We start from the raw sequence: 19,085 nt of genomic DNA, 5'->3' as shown, positions 1-19,085 counted from the left end.
TCAAATTTTATGTTGGTTTTTCAATAATTTTTTTATTGAATCCTTACTCTATGATAAAAAAATATTTGTTATTAGTATTTTTCAAGACAACTAATAACAAATGAGAAAATTTATGAGAGCGTTAATTGATCAAAGAATTAAAAAAAAATGTCAAGGATAATTAAAGGAATTATAAGACTCTAAAAGTGACCATAATATTGGTTGGGATCATGGTGATGGTGATGCTGCAGCATGTAATAATTTGTCGTCATCATGGCCTATAAACAACATATTGTATAACATTGTATCTACTAGTATTGCCTCTGTATGTGTTTGCTGTTCTGGCGTTTATACCATTTTCTTTTCTTCTATTGATCAGTGTGTGATTCTTGTACGTGCATGGATGGTTAACTTCTCGTGTTTCTTAGAGCATACCTCACGTTAAGTTACATGAGGTTGCTCTAATATTCCCCAATAAATTCTGTTTTTTCATAAGGTATATTGTTCCTTGTTCAACACTTATATATATAATCCAAATTGAGACGGCAGGATTACTGATGACATCTAAAACACTAATATTTAATTTCTAAATCAATTTATCCCAACTCATACACTTCTAATAAGTTAATGTAAATTGATGATACTTTTTTGATTCAGTGGAATGTAAATTGATGATATGAAAAGGCATTCTTCAAATAGATAAACTGTCAATTTATTCATTAATTAATATCTCTATTGATTAATAAAATTTTAAAGTCCCAGCATTATTAATTTAAGATTACATTGGAAATTATTAATTATATATATTTTGTGTTTGCAATATATATGCTTTTCTGTTCTGAATATTGAAAAGAAAAGAGAAAAAGAAGAGTAGAAAAAGAAATTAAAGTGCAATTAATTGCAGTTACACCCAGTGAAATTTAATTTCACCCCCCTTCCCCCCTAACATTCCTGACCCTACGAAAATCTCTCTCTAATTTATGTAAACAATATAACAGCGTGTACGCAAGCTTCCCATTAATACCTACTTCTCCAAATTTCTCATACTCATATAAGAACTATGGAAAAATAAAGTCAAAGTAATTACAAAAGAGGGAAGGGTATCAAATGTAATTCTGTTTAGGAGACATATGGGTATAATTTGCTGAAAAGATGGATAGAAAAATAAAGTTAATTAGAAAATGAAACAAATTAAAGAGACAAAGAAAACAAAGAAAAAGGAATTTTTTTTAATGTTAACCGCTATAGTGAAATTTTATTAGTTTTTATTTAATTTAATATTTAATAATTACTATATTTATATATCTACTTATTAATTTTAAAGATTTATTATCAGTCATTGTACTTAAGTTAATAAATATTGGTAAAATATATTAGTTACGTAACACAAGTCGATCGGGAAATCACGAACGTTGGTGGATTATAAACATTAACACATGTAAACCGGGGCTAGGTTTGGTCACAATAGGAGTGTTTGTGTGAAGGAGGTTTTCATTCCAAAAGTCTGTCTTCGGTTTGTGTTAAAGAATGTATAAAGGCTACGACACCATAACAAAATTGGTGATTTGACAAAAATAAAATGGCAAAATTATAAATTTGATCCTCGATCCAATTTTGGATTTGGTATCTCAGTAATTTAATTCACGAATTTGGTTCTCTATTTTGTAAAATCGTGTAATGTTGGTCCCCAAAGTCACAATTAGACGTTGACCGTTAGTTGTCTGTCACGTGTCACGTTCTTATCGGATGATAACTGTTACATGTCATGTTTTCTGATTGGATGTCAACTCCAGGAAAGATAAAATGCATTACTGTTTTCATTGATCAACCTGACAGTCATCATCTAATAAGAATGTAACATGTGACAGTCAACATCATTTGTTAACGATTAACGTCTGGTTTGAGGGATCAATGTTGCACGATTTTATAAAATAGGAGAACCAAATTCGTGAATTAAATTATTGGGGACCAAATCCAAAACTGAAATATAAATCGATGACCAAATTTATAATTTAAAAAAAAAATAGACGTCATAGTCTTATATATCATATAGGGTGTTGATGTGACATAGTCTAATAATTTTTGCTTTATATTAGATAAATGATACTGTCGGAAGTTAAGTTTAGAAAAAAAAAAAAAAAAAACTAGTCTCTCACAATTAGTGGGTGAAACAAAAAAAAAAAAATTAAAACTCATTCTTTGGAATTTTATTACAAAGCATATCATTTCTTAATTTTATCAATCTATTTTACTGTCATTTATTTAATAGAAATTTGTTAATCATTATGTTGTCTAAACCCAATGATTAACAAAATTGTACTTATACGCTAGTGTAATTTTCTAAAAACAATATTTTTTCACTGACGAGTGAAGATATCTTCAATTTGACTAGTTTGAAGTGCCAAACTTAGTGACTCAGAAGAAGCTTCAGTAGACCGACTTTTAGATTCCACTCCCCTCTTCTCATGACGCATGAAATGAAACACATGTTTTGTGGTCCCAGAATGCGTAAATTATGCCAACAATGGTGGTAGTGGCATGGGAAAAGAAAAGCAGAAGATTAATCATATGATTTTATTTTTTCTGAATAGATTAATCATATATGATCGATACTGCGTGTGTCAACTCGTTAACTTGAATATCTAAAAACTAAATGCGAATAAAATAAAGTCCGCAGCAGTTAGTTAAACCGTCAAATTAAATTTTCATTCCTCTAACATATTATATTAGTATTTATGATTTCTTTTATTAGTAAGAATTGGAGAGAGTCACTGAAATTTACAATAACTTTAACTGTCTGAGTTAAACTGTATCGGTTATATTTATTATTAAAAATTAACTAAACATCAAAATGAACGAAACTGCATTGTCCCTCTTATACACGGCATTCACACACATTAGGAGAAAATAAGATAAAAACAACTAAAATTCTATATTGCATTGTAAATAATTAATTGGAGAGCATTGCTACTTTCTTCTTCTAGCTTTTCTTTTCCTTAATTTTGTTCCCTTCGCCCCCTTAACAGATTTGAAAAATATATACACGATATTTAAAATAAAAAAGAAAAGAGTACAGCATACTATATAAATATATAGTTGCTTTGATAATTGACAATATATATTATATGTGGAACACATACATAATAGTAATAACGGGTTTATGGAAAAGGCAAATTAAAGCATCATATATGAATCAATATTCAATGTGTCTCAGCGAGGCACTGAAGAATGTTCACCTGCATTTGCAAACAGCTTACATAGCTTTGTAGCTCAGTCACCATTTGTTCACTACACATCTCTTCTCCACCAGGTATCAACCTTCTTAGGCTCTTCAATTGGCCCTTGATGACTTCATCTTCATCACCACCACCATCATCATCTTCTCTCAAACCCCTTTTCATTTCAGACATTTCCTTGCACTTGTTATTAGACTTCAAACTAGGGTTTGAAGAGAAATTACTCAATGGCACCATTTCATAGTTTTGGCCACAAACCCTTGATGGTGAACCTTCCCCAAAGCTAGTGGTGTCACAATCTACATTGACTCTATTCCTTTGAAGCTTCACACTTAAAGCATTGCTCCATGCATACCCTTGGGCTGAGCGCACCATTGCCATGTCCACTTCATACTTGACAACATTCTGAATATTGTCATCATCACATGAATGAACACTATGTTGTTCTGCTGAAGTGCTTGATCTTTCCTTGATCTTCATCAATGCTGGCACCAAACAATTCATGTAGTTTCTTGCAAACGCTGCTTGTTCCACTTTAGTTGGTTCAAGTGAGTATACACGTCTCCTTTTAGCTGGTTGACCCTCCATGAAATAATCCAAACAAGAACAATCTAAGAAAGAAGTGTATAAGGATGAGAAAAGGAAGAAGACCAAGAACAAGAATTGTGAGTGATAATAGAAGTTAAAAGGGTGCAAAATATGCAAAGTAAAGCAAGGGGGGGTATAGTGAAAGTGGGGGGAGAGAACAATGAAAGAGGAAGTGGTTGTTTTTGTCAGCTATGTTGAGGAGAAAGAAGAAGGCAAAAACAAGCTTTTAGGGGGAATGGTGTGGGTTGAGGAGAAGTTAGTGTTGAAGATAGTTCAAGTTATAGGGAAGTGAAGTTCACTAGCAAATAAAATTTTAATTTTTTCCTTGACATGAGGAGGCCCCATGTAATTGAATAATTGGAGTGATAAGGAAACTGGATTATAATAATTACTAGGCGAAGCAAGTATGGACGCACGCACACGCACAAAAAGAAGACCACAGGCCTAGAAAACGAGTTTCTGTGGGAGAGTGATTATAGGGAGAGTCAGTGTGCACAGGCACGTACAACACAAAGATATGAGCGTGTAATGTGTACGTGTATGGCCAATAAATGTTGGTACAATTGTAGGTATCTCATTCACAAGAATGTGAGCTGAAATCTTATTCTTGACGTGAAACTTTTCTTCTTGATAGATTTTTGTTTGCATTCTAATTTGACTATTAAGGCATGTTATGACATCCTAATAAATTTTTGAGACCCAAGTCACTCACTCTGTTTGGATCAACTTTTAGTTCTATCAAATTTAATATCAAAATCAAGTTTTGCACTTCAAAATAAATAGTTGCTTCAAGTACTTTTTTCAATTTTCTATCATAATTTTGGGGATATGAATTTATTTAAGATATATAGTATTCAAACACAATATTAATTTTTCCATAGCTAATATTAGTTGTTAATTTTTATTAAAATATTAGTGGAAAAATTCAAATTCATCATCTTTTCTCTTTTAATCTTAAGCTCCAAGTGAAAAGAAATAGAATTAATAAAAGTAAATTAAGATGAAAATTTTGAACAAAAATATAAAAATATAAAGTAAAATATAAAAATGTGAATATCATCTTATTCTATTATTTTATTTTTTTGCTATCTTTCAATTCAAACTAACAAATTCTTGATTGTTTTTTTTCTGATCACCATGTCAAATTTATAACCCCAAAACAATCAGTTTAGTTAACTAAACTGATTGTAACAAAAGAAAATGTGTACGTGTGGGTGCAAAATAGTGGAAGTGGTCTATTTTGAATGGCACATGGCCTCACATGCATGTTGCTTTTCACAACTACCCACAGAACGGAGTCTCTCCCATGTGCCACTAGAAAACAAAAACACCAAAACCCCACTATGAATGCACCTCACATGACTCCAACTCCTTTAAGTGGTACTCTTTCTCTTTGCACTTCCAGGGTCTCCCCTACTTACAAGTTTTTCCCCTTCTCATTTCAAATCAACCAGCTCATCCTACTCCTACTACTCACTCCTTTTCCCCTCCTCTCTCTATGCGTTTTTCTTTTAATTAATTACCCTAGCCTCTTATCAATTTGTAGTTTTTTGTTGGGTATATTTATGAATTAAAAAATATATAATTCCACACTTTTTGGGGTGAGCAGAGTACACAACTTGGATGAAACAAAGGAATAAAAAAAAAGGAAGCTAAAGGATGAATATATGAGGAGTCATGACGTGATAAAAAAAAGAAATAGAAATAAAGAAAAAATGTTAAATAAGTATAAAATTTTGATTTTATTTTTTATACATTATTAGTATGATTTTTTTATATTATCTAAATTTAAAATAATTATTATAATTAAGTTAACAAATTTATTATGTATGATGGTATAATTTGTTATTGAATGATAATATGAAATTTGATATTTTTTATGAAAAAAATATTGAGAAAAAATCATAATTATTTTGAATTTAATATACTAGTTTATATGAATTGTCAATAAATGCACCATTGTATATATGAAATCTGAATTTGACTTTTATGATGGAAGATGTATTGTCAAAGGAAAGGAGAGCAAGTATATATGATTATTGGTTAAGAAAAGTAGCATACTTTGAACTTATGATTAAATTAAATACATATATAACATGTACAAATATATAATCATATATAATAAATTATAATTTATTAAAATTAATTTTATTAATTTCTAAATAATAATAACTAGATTTATTCCTCCAAGTTAGTTATGTATTTATTGAGAAGTGAAATTCATGAAAGCTTCACCATTAGTGACCCGAATCCAAGGTAAACTTAGCAACATATATGGTATATTCTGACAAGATAGATGTATGTGACAGCTAGCTATAGTTCCCATAAATTGCACACATTAAGAAAGTAAGGATTTTGAACGGTTAAACAAAATCCAAACTGAATTGGTCCTACTCTAGTAGGATGATCAGAGGGCAACGATGATAAACCTAGAGTTTTGTAAACAAAGTCAAAAACTTGTCTCCATTGAGAAAAAGTGAAAAGAGGAAAAAAGGTTCATCATCAGGTAGCTTGATAACTTAATCAAATTTGACCTTCATGCTTGGTAATATAATCACTCCTCCTACGAGAGCCCCACCTGATTTATTATTGTTTACTTCAAATAACTAAAATAATATTACAACAAATTAAAGAATAAAAAATAAATTAAAAAATGATCATTCATTCAACCTAAAAAAAAATGGAAGATCATGAAGAAAGTTAGCTCAGAGTCCTTTTGCTTTCAGAGGAGATCCTGGACATTGTAGTTTCCAAGTCTGAGGCAAAACTAAATGCCAACCACCCTTTGGACATTTGTGGGACAACTATGCATGTGCAGAGGGAGTCTCAGAATTCAGAATTCAGATTATTAACATAAAGTACGGTTCTCATTCTCACAGTTAATAATTATTAATAGTGAAATTATTCTACCTGATGATGCAGAAACAGAATGGCTAAGAATTGTATATGAATTTCACATTGTCATGTGTCATATATATATATATTACATCTCATATATAGGGGTGACATAATCAACCGTATTTTATTGAGTAGGGCCTGTTGCCATGTCAAAGTTCAAAAGCAAGACTGCAATTAGCCTTTGCAGGAAAGAAATCAGGTATTAACATAAATTGAATGTTGGAATAGTACTACAGAGCAATTGAATTGAGGAGTCACACACAATTAATGGGTTAGTGAAATTTTGTCAGGGAGTTTGATTGAATGGTCTTTGATGGGTGTATGTGTTTGTGAGGGATGCAGGAATAGACAACACAAATGCATGATGGTGCCTTGTGATAAAATCATGTATACATTATCAGGGGGGAAAATAAATAAGAACATCAAAGAAAAGACTGACAGAAAGACATAGCAAGAAAGGCTTATTATTTTTCCTTCATAGAAAATAGAATTAAAATGGAAACAAGATTTAATTATATATGTAGGTTTCTCAAATGGGGTGTACGCTTTGATTTCACCTTAATTTATATAGTCAGTTTTCTTGTCTCTTCAATTATTTTTGTACCAGCTCAAACAATTTGGATCCCTCCCTATCTTGAATAATAACATGTAAGATGATATGATCAGAGAGAAATACACAAGTGAAGGAAATAGTAGATTCTTAAACTAATCATGATGATCCTTCTCTCTTGTAGCTTTGACCATACATTGTACAGGGGAGATCCAAATTGAAGTCAAAGGTAATCTTTAACACTAGCTAGCACATTAATTGTTTATTTTTTTCTCATAATTCCATGAATTCGTCACCTCATCTCAAACATTTTTTTAAGAGCACGCAAATCTTTCACAGAATGCAATTCTATTCAAGTCAAATAAAAATGATTCAAACAATAAAATTTTCGCTCCGACTATTTTATACAATTATATATCTAAAATTTGAACTCAAAATCACTTATTAAAGCAATCTTGTATTAGTTGATCCACATGTTCAATAACACAGCTTCTCAAACTCTATGAGCCAATGGTGTAACCCGAATTACATCATGTTGGAAATAAGATAAAAAAAAAGTACTTTTTAGTCAAAAGTAATTTTGCCAAAAAATCAAAACTTTTACTTTTATTTTCATCTGTTGAATTTATATTAAAATACGCATACAACATTTCTAACTTTAATCTAAACATCCACTTAATCTTAGAAGCAAACAATTCCCACTAATTAAAAACTAGCTAAAGTAAGTAATCACCAATTAACAAATGAATATGCAGCCAGCTAGGATATTTTTGAACTAGCTAGAGGGATTAAGAAGATATGGTTGGATTTTGAGGGACAACACATGGGGGACATTACTCACGTAGTTGGTTTTTGTAATTTAGCCTAATTTGGGAGCATAGTGGGAACAGTGACATCTCTTGCAAAGTTGTACATGTTGCACATCTTTGGTGGGAACAGTTCCAGCAAATTGTAGCTCAACTCAAACTCAGGAAGACCCTAATAGAATGGTAGCCCTAGCTCTCCATACGATAAGCACAGAATACTCACGGCACCCAATTTTTTATGGTCACAAAGCTGTCTGTACGGACACGAGCCCTTTTTTCTGGGTGGAAGAGAGTGAGATTGACAACGCCCTTACTTTGTCACTACCTGATGTGAGAGGCCAGAAAACAAAGCAAGGTAATTTCGCTCTCCTCACACACACACACACGCACCCTTCGTTTGCTAATGACTTCACATTCAGCTAACAGCTGGTTTGAGTGGCGCATGTGCAACACCACCTTCAATATCTAGAATTTGACATTTGTCATGGCTCCATTGATTCATCACCTAGTTAACTATATATGGCGTGGCTGGATCATATATAATTGTTTCTATGAGACTACTAGTATACTTGGACTGGACAAGATTAATTAATTGACGATAAATTGATTAAATTAGGCTCTTTTTAGAAACTTATTTTTAAAAGGGGTTGTTTTGAAATTTTTTCTAGGGGGTTTGTTTCTGGAGGGAACTTGCCAATGTGGCAGAAACTGATGGACTCGCAAGTGGAGTTGGCGAGTTGCTGTCCACGTGGCGGATCCCGCCATTTGTACTGGCGAAATGTTTTTTTACGGAAAATTTTTTTAAACTTCAAACGGGTATAACTTTTGCTAAGAATGTCTGTTTGAGGTCCATAATATGTCAAAATGTTCAAAATTGAATGAAGAATTCCTTAACAAATAACCAAAGGGGATTTGGTCAATTCATTTTTTCAAAAAACGCGTCTAAGTAACTCAAAAATAGGATTTAAGATTAAAAAATGGGTGGTTGAATCTTAATCCCTATAAGTTGTATTTTTAAAAACTAATTTGACATCAAGTTACAAAGTTCAAAGATCAATTTATCATTAAATTATTCATAGGATCAATCCATTGCACCTTTTACATATTCGAAGTCTAAATTTAAACTCCTCATCTTTTAGAGATGAATTTGTCACTACTTCATTTCTTAAAATCTAAAATGGATATTTATCCTTAAATCTAATACATGTATATTTTGGAATTTGCGGCTTCTAAGGGTAACCTTGCACTTTAAATGGTAAAGTGTAGCTATCTTTGATTATATTAATAATCCAGATTTCTCCGCATAATTTAAAATGACCACATAAATATTTTTACATAATACTACAATATATGTATAAAAAAAAACTGCACTGCATGTTTTCCTGGTCAAAGATACGAAGAACACTGCACGCACCACACATACGCTTCTCTTCGCTGCTACTTCATTTGGTCGTTAAAAATTTAAAAATTGAATCGCATGCAGCTCTCTGTCACTTGAAATCATATACAGTTGTGACTCTCCATTCGCATGTAGCTGTGCCCTTTTGGGAATTTCAGGCCTTTCACGTCTGTCTCAGGCCATTTTAAAACCCATCATCCGTGTGTAAGATTGAGCCATGTGTGCCTCTTCTGCAAACCAAAATAAAAAACCTAGATGACGAACGTGAATTGTGGGGAAGGAGTGTAAAGGTTTTCTTTGTTTTTTGTTTTTTTTTTGTAATTTTATTTTAACTCGATCTATATGTTTATTTTGAAAAATATAAATCTAGGTATCAATCTTAAATGATATGAAAGATTTGGACCATTAATATCATCAAAGGTTAAGATAGACGCACTTTACCCTCTAAAGTGCAAGGTGCACTTTAGAGGACTCTAAATATATATAACGAATTTGCTTCTTCAATTGGAAGCCCTACTGGATGTGGATGACGCTCCATCATACATAAGAAACAGTTGACTTTGAACCCTAACCCCATAGCATCACTTTGCTATATAATTATTCAAGGCCAATTACTGCTTTACTGTGTCATCTTTATCAATTATTCATCAAAGAGAAGGAAGAAGACAAAGAATAGAACTAAGGCTTAAGTTGAAAAGCTTGCAAATCCAGAAGAACTAAAGCTGGTATTCATGTATTTGCCATATCACACTTTCCTCCTTTCTCATTATTTCAGCTTGTTGTGTAGATATATATCAAATATCAAATTTTTGTTTCATAATATATCCCATGATTTTTCTACTTCATTTCTAACTTTTTATTTTATTTTTATTTTTTATGTTTCCTTTGCTCTTACCTACCATGTGGCTCATACATATTCCGAAGTAGAGACAAATTAAGAAGATCCACTACTGTGTACTTGTTCCAATTAATCCAACAACACCATGTCTTGAGTTTTTTTTTTTTGGAATTCAATGTATTGTATTTCTTTCTCCCTTGTTTATTTCAATATTATCAGAAGGGTGTAGAGGAAAAATCCATGTCAGTAAACACCACTCCTAAGATAAAGTATGATGTCTTCGTTAGCTTCAGGGGCAAGGACATACGTGACGGGTTTCTTAGCCATTTGATTGAGGCTTTTAAAAGAAACCAAATAAATGCTTATGTAGATTATAAACTTGAGAGGGGAGAAGAAATATGGCCATCAATTGTTCAACAATTGAACGATCATTCATTTCGTTGATCATATTCTCGCAAGACAATGTTTCTTCTCATTGGTATTTAGAAGAACTTGTGACGATATTATAATGCAGAGATAACTATGAGCGGATTGTAATCCCTGTTTTCTACAAAATGGTGCCCACAAATGTATGACATCAATAGGGGAGTTACGAAAATGTATTTGTTGAGCATGAAAGAGGATACAAAAGCATGGTGCAAAGCTGGAGACAGGCTCTGAATAAATGTGCTCACTTGTCAGGAATTGAGTCATTACAATTTCAGTAAGCTCTTGTTTCTCCATCAACATTCAATGTTTTCTAACTGTTATATATACATATTCTATGTATTTTACCATATATAACGAGGCTGATTAAGTTGCAAAATGATGTAACCTTATTTTAACAACAACAACAACAACAACGCCTTATCCCACTAGGTGGGGTCGGCTACATGGATCAACTTCCGCCATAATGTTCTATCAAGTATCATACTTCTATCCAAATCATTAAGTTCGAGATCCTTTTTGATAACCTCTCTTATAGTCTTTTTGGGTCTTCCTCTGCCTCGAATTGTTTGCCTTCTCTCCATCTGGTCTACTCTCTTCACTACAGAGTCTACCGGTCTTCTCTCTACATGCCCAAACCACCTAAGTCTATTTTCCACCATCTTCTCTACAATAGGCGCTACTCCAACCCTCTCTCTAATAGCTTCGTTTCTAATTTTATCCTGTCGAGTCTTACCACACATCCACCGCAACATCCTCATCTCCGCTACACCTACTTTATTCTCATGTTGGCTCTTGACCGCCCAACATTCTGTTCCGTACAAAATCGCTGGTCTTACCGCAGTCCGATAAAACTTTTCCTTTAGCTTGATCAGTACCTTTGCATCACATAACACCCCCGATGCTTTTCTCCATTTCATCCATCCTGCTTGAATGCGATGATTCACATCCCCTTCAATTTTTCCATCATCCTGTATTACAGACCCAAGATATTTAAACCGTGTGACTTGAGGGATAATATGGTCTCCTATTTTCACCTCTGAGTTAGAAACCCTCCTTCTTTTGTTGAACTTACATTCCATATACTCCGATTTGCTTCTGCTTAGGCGAAAACCATGTGTTTCTAGAGCTCGTCTCCAAGTTTCCAACCTCTCATTCAACTCCTCCCTCGACTCTCCAAGGAGGACTATGTCATCTGCAAAAAGCATGCATCTCGAAGCTATCTCTTGAATTTGTTCTGTGAGGACATCCAAAATTAAGGTAAAAAGGTAGGGGTTAAGGGTTGACCCTTGATGCAAACCAATTGTGATGGAAAAATCGTCTGACTCTCCACCCTGTATCCTAACACTAGTCGATACCCTATCATACGCTTATTAGTTATTATTTTTGCCAAATCCACACTATGCTGAAATCTTGATGGGACCAACCATTCTTTGTTGGTCCATTCAATTTAGTCGTTAAATTACAGCCAATCAATACATCTACGAAGGCCTTATATTTATTTTTTAGTACCTGACTTTTAAGGAATCGCCACTAAGAAGAAAGGAAAAAAAGAAGGAAATTTTCCAACATGCATCTTGATAATTTTGGATTGGGCAGCAGAATAATTGTCACAACTAGACATGAGCAAGTGCTTAAGGCTAACAAAGTCTTTAAGACATACCAACTTAGACAATTCAGTTATGATAAAGCACTTGAACTTTTCAATTTGGATGCCTTTAACCAAAGTGATCATCAAAGGGAGTACAGTGAACTATCACAAAGGGTGGTCGGTTACGCCCATGGCATTCCATTAATTCTAAAAAGTTTTGGCTCGTCTTTTTCGTGGAAAAAATAAGGAAGAATGGGAGAGTATGCTAGACAAACTTAAAAATTTTACTCCATTAGAGGTATATCAAGTGATGAAACTGATTTACGATGGTCTAGATCACAAAGAGCAAACGCGTTTCTTTCACACATCGAATATAATGATGAATGTGGGAGAGCTAAAATCTTTATCGAAATATAATGAAAGTGATACTTAGTGTTTTATGGGTTAGAAAGATTGAAAGATAAAGCTCTTATAACTTTTTCTGAGGATAATTATGTATCTATGCATGGTACTTTACAAGAAATGGCGTGGGAGATTGTTTGGAGAGTCTAGCATACCTGGAATTATGTAAATTTTTTAAAATAAAAAAGATTTTTCCTAACAAAATTTGCTTTCAAGGTATATATATTTTTAGCACATGTTTCAAATAAAATTGATATGGAAGAGGTGAGATTCAACTTTTTCGAATTTGATGGAAAGTTTTAATTAAATATATGAAAAAAGTGTCCTTATTAGTTCACCCAATATACTTATATCAACTTTTGAAACATTTTCATATTAAATATAATAAATAATTAAATTTAAGAATAGAAAGCATTCATAAATATTCTTAGTATGTATTCTTATTATGATTATAAATTGACTTAAATATATATATGGCTTAGGTTTCTCATAAATGATTCGTTTTTGTTTTGGCTTTCTAATAAAAAAAATTTGTTATATTGTATCCTTAATATATCAAAACTTTTATACTAAGGAATACCGACTCCAATCCAGTAAGGAATATGATATTGTGGTAATTTTCAAGAAAAGTTACTATTGTCAGTTTGCATGTCTTGTAGACTTTACATGGTGAGATATATTGTGAAACTGAAAGTTTTGGTCTTATAATGGCGTTGTCTAGATTTTTGTAAGAAAGTAGTTAGCAAATAAAGAGGCACTTTTCCTTCGCCGTCGATCACATTCTTTACCACTTATTGAAATACATCATTGCTCAAGCTTTTTTTTTTTTTTTTTCCGGCAAACAAACAAGTGAATATATAAATAAGCAGGTATCAGGAATACTCAAACAATTACAAATAAGACAGAGGCCACAAGGGCCACCAACCAACACACACTAATAATGGTTATGAGATATTTATGAAATGATCATAAATATATGATAACCCTCCATGTGAATACTTTTTAAATTTTGATCCATACATTAACTACCTAGTAATGTATATGTCTTCATTTCATAAGTTAGTATAAGTTGTAAAAATCTCCATGTGAGACGAGTGCTTCCCTGCCTTGACTTTCCCAATACCATGCTAAAACAAAAAACGAAAATCTAATAATTGGTTTCAGAAGTGGAAATACTTTATTTCTCTCTTTCTCATGCATTCAGAAAAATGTATCATAAACATAAGATGATAAATGAGGATTATATATGTAAACTAATTCGACATATATAACTTTCTGTACATGCACTTTAATTGTCTCTATTTGACCTTTGTTAGTAGTAGAAAATAAAATTGATGGAATAATAAGTTTTGTATATAAAAAAGGTAAATTTAATTCCTGAAGATTTTGATTTATTTGTTCATATGACAATTGTAGTATTTTTAAGGTTGGGCTGTAAAAGTAAACCATGTGATATGGTATGATATAAAGATTTAGCAGGAGACTTATTTGAGGCATTCAAACTCATCAAATTTAACAATTTCCACTTTTTCTTATCAGGTTAAAATGTTCTTTTCTACGTAATCAAAAGGCATGATTGATATATTCTCCAAACACACGAAGGTTGTGCACCATCTCCTGGTTGTCAGAGTTTAAAGCCCTTCCAGAAGACCAGTCAGGTAAACAGTAACTTTAGAATCGGCTTTACTTGCTGCGGAGAATTGGCAAATTATATTCTTGCAGGTACCAGCTCTGAGAAGGATATATAATGGGCAAGAAACTGTTGCTGTAATGTGTTTGAGAGTTGTGTATGTCTTTGTAAAATGTTTTTGGAAGTGTTTGAGACTTGTGTTTGTCTTTTTATATATTGTCCTAGTAATAGCTGTAGATGGAAATTTAGTCTCTTGACCTATCTCTAACAACTAAATATTCATGTTAATTTCATGTTATGTACTTAATTTCCTCCTCTAAGATCGATGAGTCTTAGATGGAGTATGCTGTTATTGCTAGAAAAATTCCACATTCATGGAAGACTCAAATATTAATTCCAAATTATCAAGACAGGAAATAAAAATTTTGTTGCAATTTGATATACCTTACATTTATGAGGTTTGACTCACAAGTCAGGTTTATTTAATAACCAAGGTTACGAAAAAACATCCTGATTAACTCCACCAACATGAAAAACAATTCCAAACCGCTTGAAAACTCTAAGATCCTACATGTGAAATAAAAAAACAATCAAGCAATGTTTGATTTGTTCCATTCTCAAGAAACTATAATCATGACCCACTTATTGTTCAACATCCTTTCTAGGGGCCCTTCGCAAAAACTTTGTAAATCATCTGCATCCTAATATTGCAAAAATCATGTTGCCCCTCCAATCCCTGTGTCTCTTGAAGGATTTCCTGTGTCTCTGTAGCCAGCATCCACAATAAAACAATGTTTAGAAGTCTCTAGGTTGGGTAATCAACGCTTTCAAATAAAATTACTTACATCAAAAAAATGATCGTGAGAACACAACAAAGATTATACCGTAAGAAAAATAATAGCAAACACAAAAATTTAATGTGATTCGACATCTCTTGCCTACATCCACGGAATCGTTTCAAAAGTATTTCACTATCACAAACCCTTCTCAGATAGTGTATCACGCTACAAACTTGAGTACTTCACTTAATGGTTACAATAAATGATAACACTCGCACAAAGACACTTTTCTGATTTTGTTTCACAATCTCTCTTCTCACACACTCTCTTTCTTCATGTGTTGTTTCTCCACTAAACATCTTCTCTATTTATAGTGAAGATTGTCACCAACTATAATAAATAAGTTCTCTTGGAAGTTGAAACAAAAACAACTTTCAATACATTCATTCAATTAAGGTTCATATAGTATAATACAATCTTTCACTTTACATTTAAGTCACCTAAATCTTAGTGATAAAAAATCAATTTCCAATATACATACACCATGCACCTTATCTTTTGGCTTGAAACTCTACACTCTAAATGGTTTCTCATACCAGCAAAATAAACAAATTTTTGAGAATTTCCTACTCAATCCTCGTGGAAATCATTGAAGAAAGATTCAAAGCAAAGAAACTTTTCATACTAAGAAACAGATAGATTTCTTTCACGTTATTTGTCAGAATTTGTGATCAGCCATTGTGTTCAGGACTGCTACCATGTTGGTTAATGCTTTTGTTTTTCTGTTTTGACCTTTCCAAAGGTGGTTTCCTAGCTAGTTTCAAGTGGTTGTCAATGTTATGTTATTTATGAGTGTTTGATGGTGGCATGGTTTATAGGCTATGATCTAAATGGTTAGTTGTTTTTAAACTTTAATGTATGTTCAAACTCAGTGAAACTTTCTCTCTTGGATCTAATCTCTCAATAAGCACTTTACTCGAAACTCATTCCAATAATCTTAAGAGAGTTTCAGAACTTTCCAGAGCTTCCAGAGTGGTTTGGTGGATTTACTCCAGCGATAATGGATTGTAGTTTTCTCTCAAGTTTCTGGTGAAGCCAACACCGCGCCGTGGTTTATATTTTGGCTGGTTAGGGGTGACAGAGAACCTGCTTCTGCACGTTTTTGGCTTTCCCCTCCTGGTGTAGCTTTTACAGCACTCTATCGTGAATGTCTAATATGTTGCTTTCTCCTTTCTGTCTTTAATTTCCTTGTGTGACAAAAAAGAGAAGAAATCATGTTAATTTTTCAAATGCAGTAGAATATTTATTTGTTTTATGAAAAAAAATTAAAAGATATGATTTTTTTAATCTATAAAAGTCAAAGATAATATAGTGTGCGAGAATTTATCATAACTCAAGTCTGCATTTTACCTAACCAATTAAGCTAAATCTTTTGACAGAATACATCAATATCAATAAAAGACAATAATGATATTAAACTGAAGATGAAATTTGAAATTGAATACATAAATCACACATTAATGATTACCGAAGGAGAACAATGAAGAATGAAAAAAGAATTGTAGAGAAAATGACACAAAAAAATTATGTTGATGACAAAAATTAGCAAAATGACATGACAGCATATAGTTGTAGTGTAATTCAAATTGATATATTAAGAATTGATTCCGCTCAAAACCTTAAAATTTGTTGTCACAACTCTATACTTAGTTATGAAGATGAATACTGTAGTATCTTATTCGGGCGTTAATTAGTCATTTTCATCTTAATTGACATTAGTTTATTGTTACCTTCTTAACCTGATGGATTCATATTCAGAGTACAGTTACCAGAAATTCAACATAGAGCAACACTTAGGTACTGTTAAGTAGAGTGACAATGAAATAAAAATTTAAATTAGAGTGTAAAAGTGTGAGATCATATCAAACTTTGAAACTCTCCACACAACAGACGACTACATTAACAATTATCAAAATTATAAGCCCCATGAATATAAAAGTTACCTCTCTTGCGAAGGAAAAATAACTTCACTAAATTATCCACTGAAAGTCCATGATATGGACCGGAGAAGGTGAACCCAAATTATGGGGAGCATTAACAGCTGAACAATTTCAAATGAAGAACAGGGTCTGTATAGATAATGGAGGAGTACTTCGAGTATTTGGAGAGGAGACTAGTACATTATTTTTTTCAAGGAAATGACTCAGCACAGATTGCATCTAATTGATTGATTGATTGTATCATAAGGAGAGTCGTTTCATGTCATTTATTTTAGATTCCAATCAATGATTTGTTTGCTGATTTATAGGAACTAATTTAGCTAATTAGTTATAAATATGAATGTAAATAACAGCTATAAAAACCTCTATATATTGACACTGTACTTTTTGAATAATCAATCAAGTTGAATTCATTCTCTATAATTTTTAATTGAAAGAATTATAAAATAGAGTTTAATTTTTATATAGTATCGTTATAAAGATATTATTTATATTATCAATTAATTAAAAATATTCTAAATATAATTATTAAAGCAATTTTACAAAAATTAAAAATCTTTCAGTATATGACACTCCATGAATGGCAATATATTGAATGATAATATAAAAAAAACATTTAATTTGCACTACGAGTATATAATGAATGGCAATATAATGAATGATAATATAAAATATTTTTAAAAATTTCTGAAATGATCTATTGCAGGCTTCCATATAATGATATAATAATCTCTGAATTTTAAGCATTTAAATAAGAGATATTCACTTAAAATAAAAACTTCTTTATATCATTTCCCTTTCAGAGTTTGTTTGAGCAAACATTCAAAATTTATAATGTTGTCATGCTTATCTTGGTATATGGCAATGATCAGAAGGCCGGCTAAGAGATAACATAAATAATAGATTTGTCAATTGTATAAATTAAATATTAAATACCTATATTTATTCCATATATATACATATAAAAGCATTTTCGTCCATGGGATCGATATAATTAAGAATATTGAACGAACTCTCATCTAATAGATACGAGATTGATTTTTCTTAAAATCACTAAAATCTTTCTCAGTGAGCAATAGGGAGATCTCCTATAATGCCTAAAGTTAGTTGAATAACTACAATGAATTAAACTTGATTGGTAAAACTACTTGCAATTTAATTACCTTGTGAAGAAATCTTTTAAGAAAGCCTTTGGTGACAGCTTCAATATGTTTTCCAGCTATCGTTTAATCATATGATCAAATTAAACATAAATAATAAATTAGGATATAAAAAATTAATTTAACCATAAATTAATCTAAAACCGAATTGTTTTGCTTTCTTCATCGTTAATGGTACTTTACAGGAAATTGCTTCTTAAACCGGAGGCCCCACGAGATAACAATGATGTGTTGATGCTCCATTGTAGAAAGAGGTGATTTTTAACCGTTACAACCAAAGACTTGACTTTGGGTATATAATATTCGAGGAGGATGACCCTCCATATATAGTACATGAGAAAGATTTGTCTTTGTGATTACACTATTCTTAACACGTCCCCTTAATTCCGGATTCGTCACGATAAAGTGAGTGAGGACTGACGCTCAATTATGCTTTATTGTCATCTTCATCAATTATTTATTGGATAATTAGACAAATTCAATAAAAAATATAAATTTAGTTCTTAAATGTAAAAAAGTTCAACAAATTCATCTTTTCGTATTTATAAGATCATTCTATTATCAACTTTTAACCTTTTAGAATTAATATGATAATAAATTATATTTTTTGAGGTCAATTTGATATTAAATTGTAAAATTTAATAATCAACTTAAATTGTCTGTTTGACTAATTTAGCACACTATTTTATACATTTAAAAAATAAATTTAAATTTTTTCATATTTTATGCACTAATTTATTAGTGTCTCATATTTTCTAGAACGAATTTTAATATTTATCCATTATTTATTCTAAGTAAACAAA

General features: G+C 31.7%; 1 protein-coding gene, 1 long non-coding RNA gene and 1 pseudogene across 2 annotated transcripts; 1 reads left to right on the top strand and 2 right to left on the bottom strand.

Moving 5' to 3' along the window:
• Positions 1-2,887: 2,887 nt before the first annotated feature.
• On the bottom strand, positions 2,888-4,186 carry LOC114367203 (transcription factor bHLH146-like). Its single transcript, XM_028324341.1, has one exon. The coding sequence runs from the start codon at positions 3,801-3,803 to the stop codon at positions 3,180-3,182; it is 624 nt and encodes a 207-aa protein (XP_028180142.1). The 5' UTR covers positions 3,804-4,186; the 3' UTR covers positions 2,888-3,179.
• A 5,526-nt stretch (positions 4,187-9,712) lies between these two features.
• Positions 9,713-11,001, top strand: LOC114425923 (annotated as a pseudogene).
• A 3,748-nt stretch (positions 11,002-14,749) lies between these two features.
• LOC114367623 lies at positions 14,750-17,376 on the bottom strand. Its single transcript, XR_003657252.1, has 2 exons — positions 17,126-17,376; positions 14,750-16,369 (listed from the first exon to the last, which is right to left on the bottom strand). It is a non-coding gene; the product is annotated as an uncharacterized LOC114367623 (long non-coding RNA).
• Between the last annotated feature and the right edge of the window lie 1,709 nt (positions 17,377-19,085).

This window comes from Glycine soja, chromosome 9, assembly GCF_004193775.1.
Source record: "Glycine soja cultivar W05 chromosome 9, ASM419377v2, whole genome shotgun sequence".
Lineage (NCBI taxonomy): Eukaryota > Viridiplantae > Streptophyta > Magnoliopsida > Fabales > Fabaceae > Glycine > Glycine soja.
Note: the sequence above shows the minus strand (reverse complement) of the source record. Positions and strands in the feature narration are given on the sequence as shown.

Coding starts and splice junctions, on each gene's coding strand:
- LOC114367203 (XM_028324341.1), bottom strand. CDS start 3,803: ATGGAGGGTCAACCAGCTAAAAGGAGACGTGTATACTCACTTGAACCA.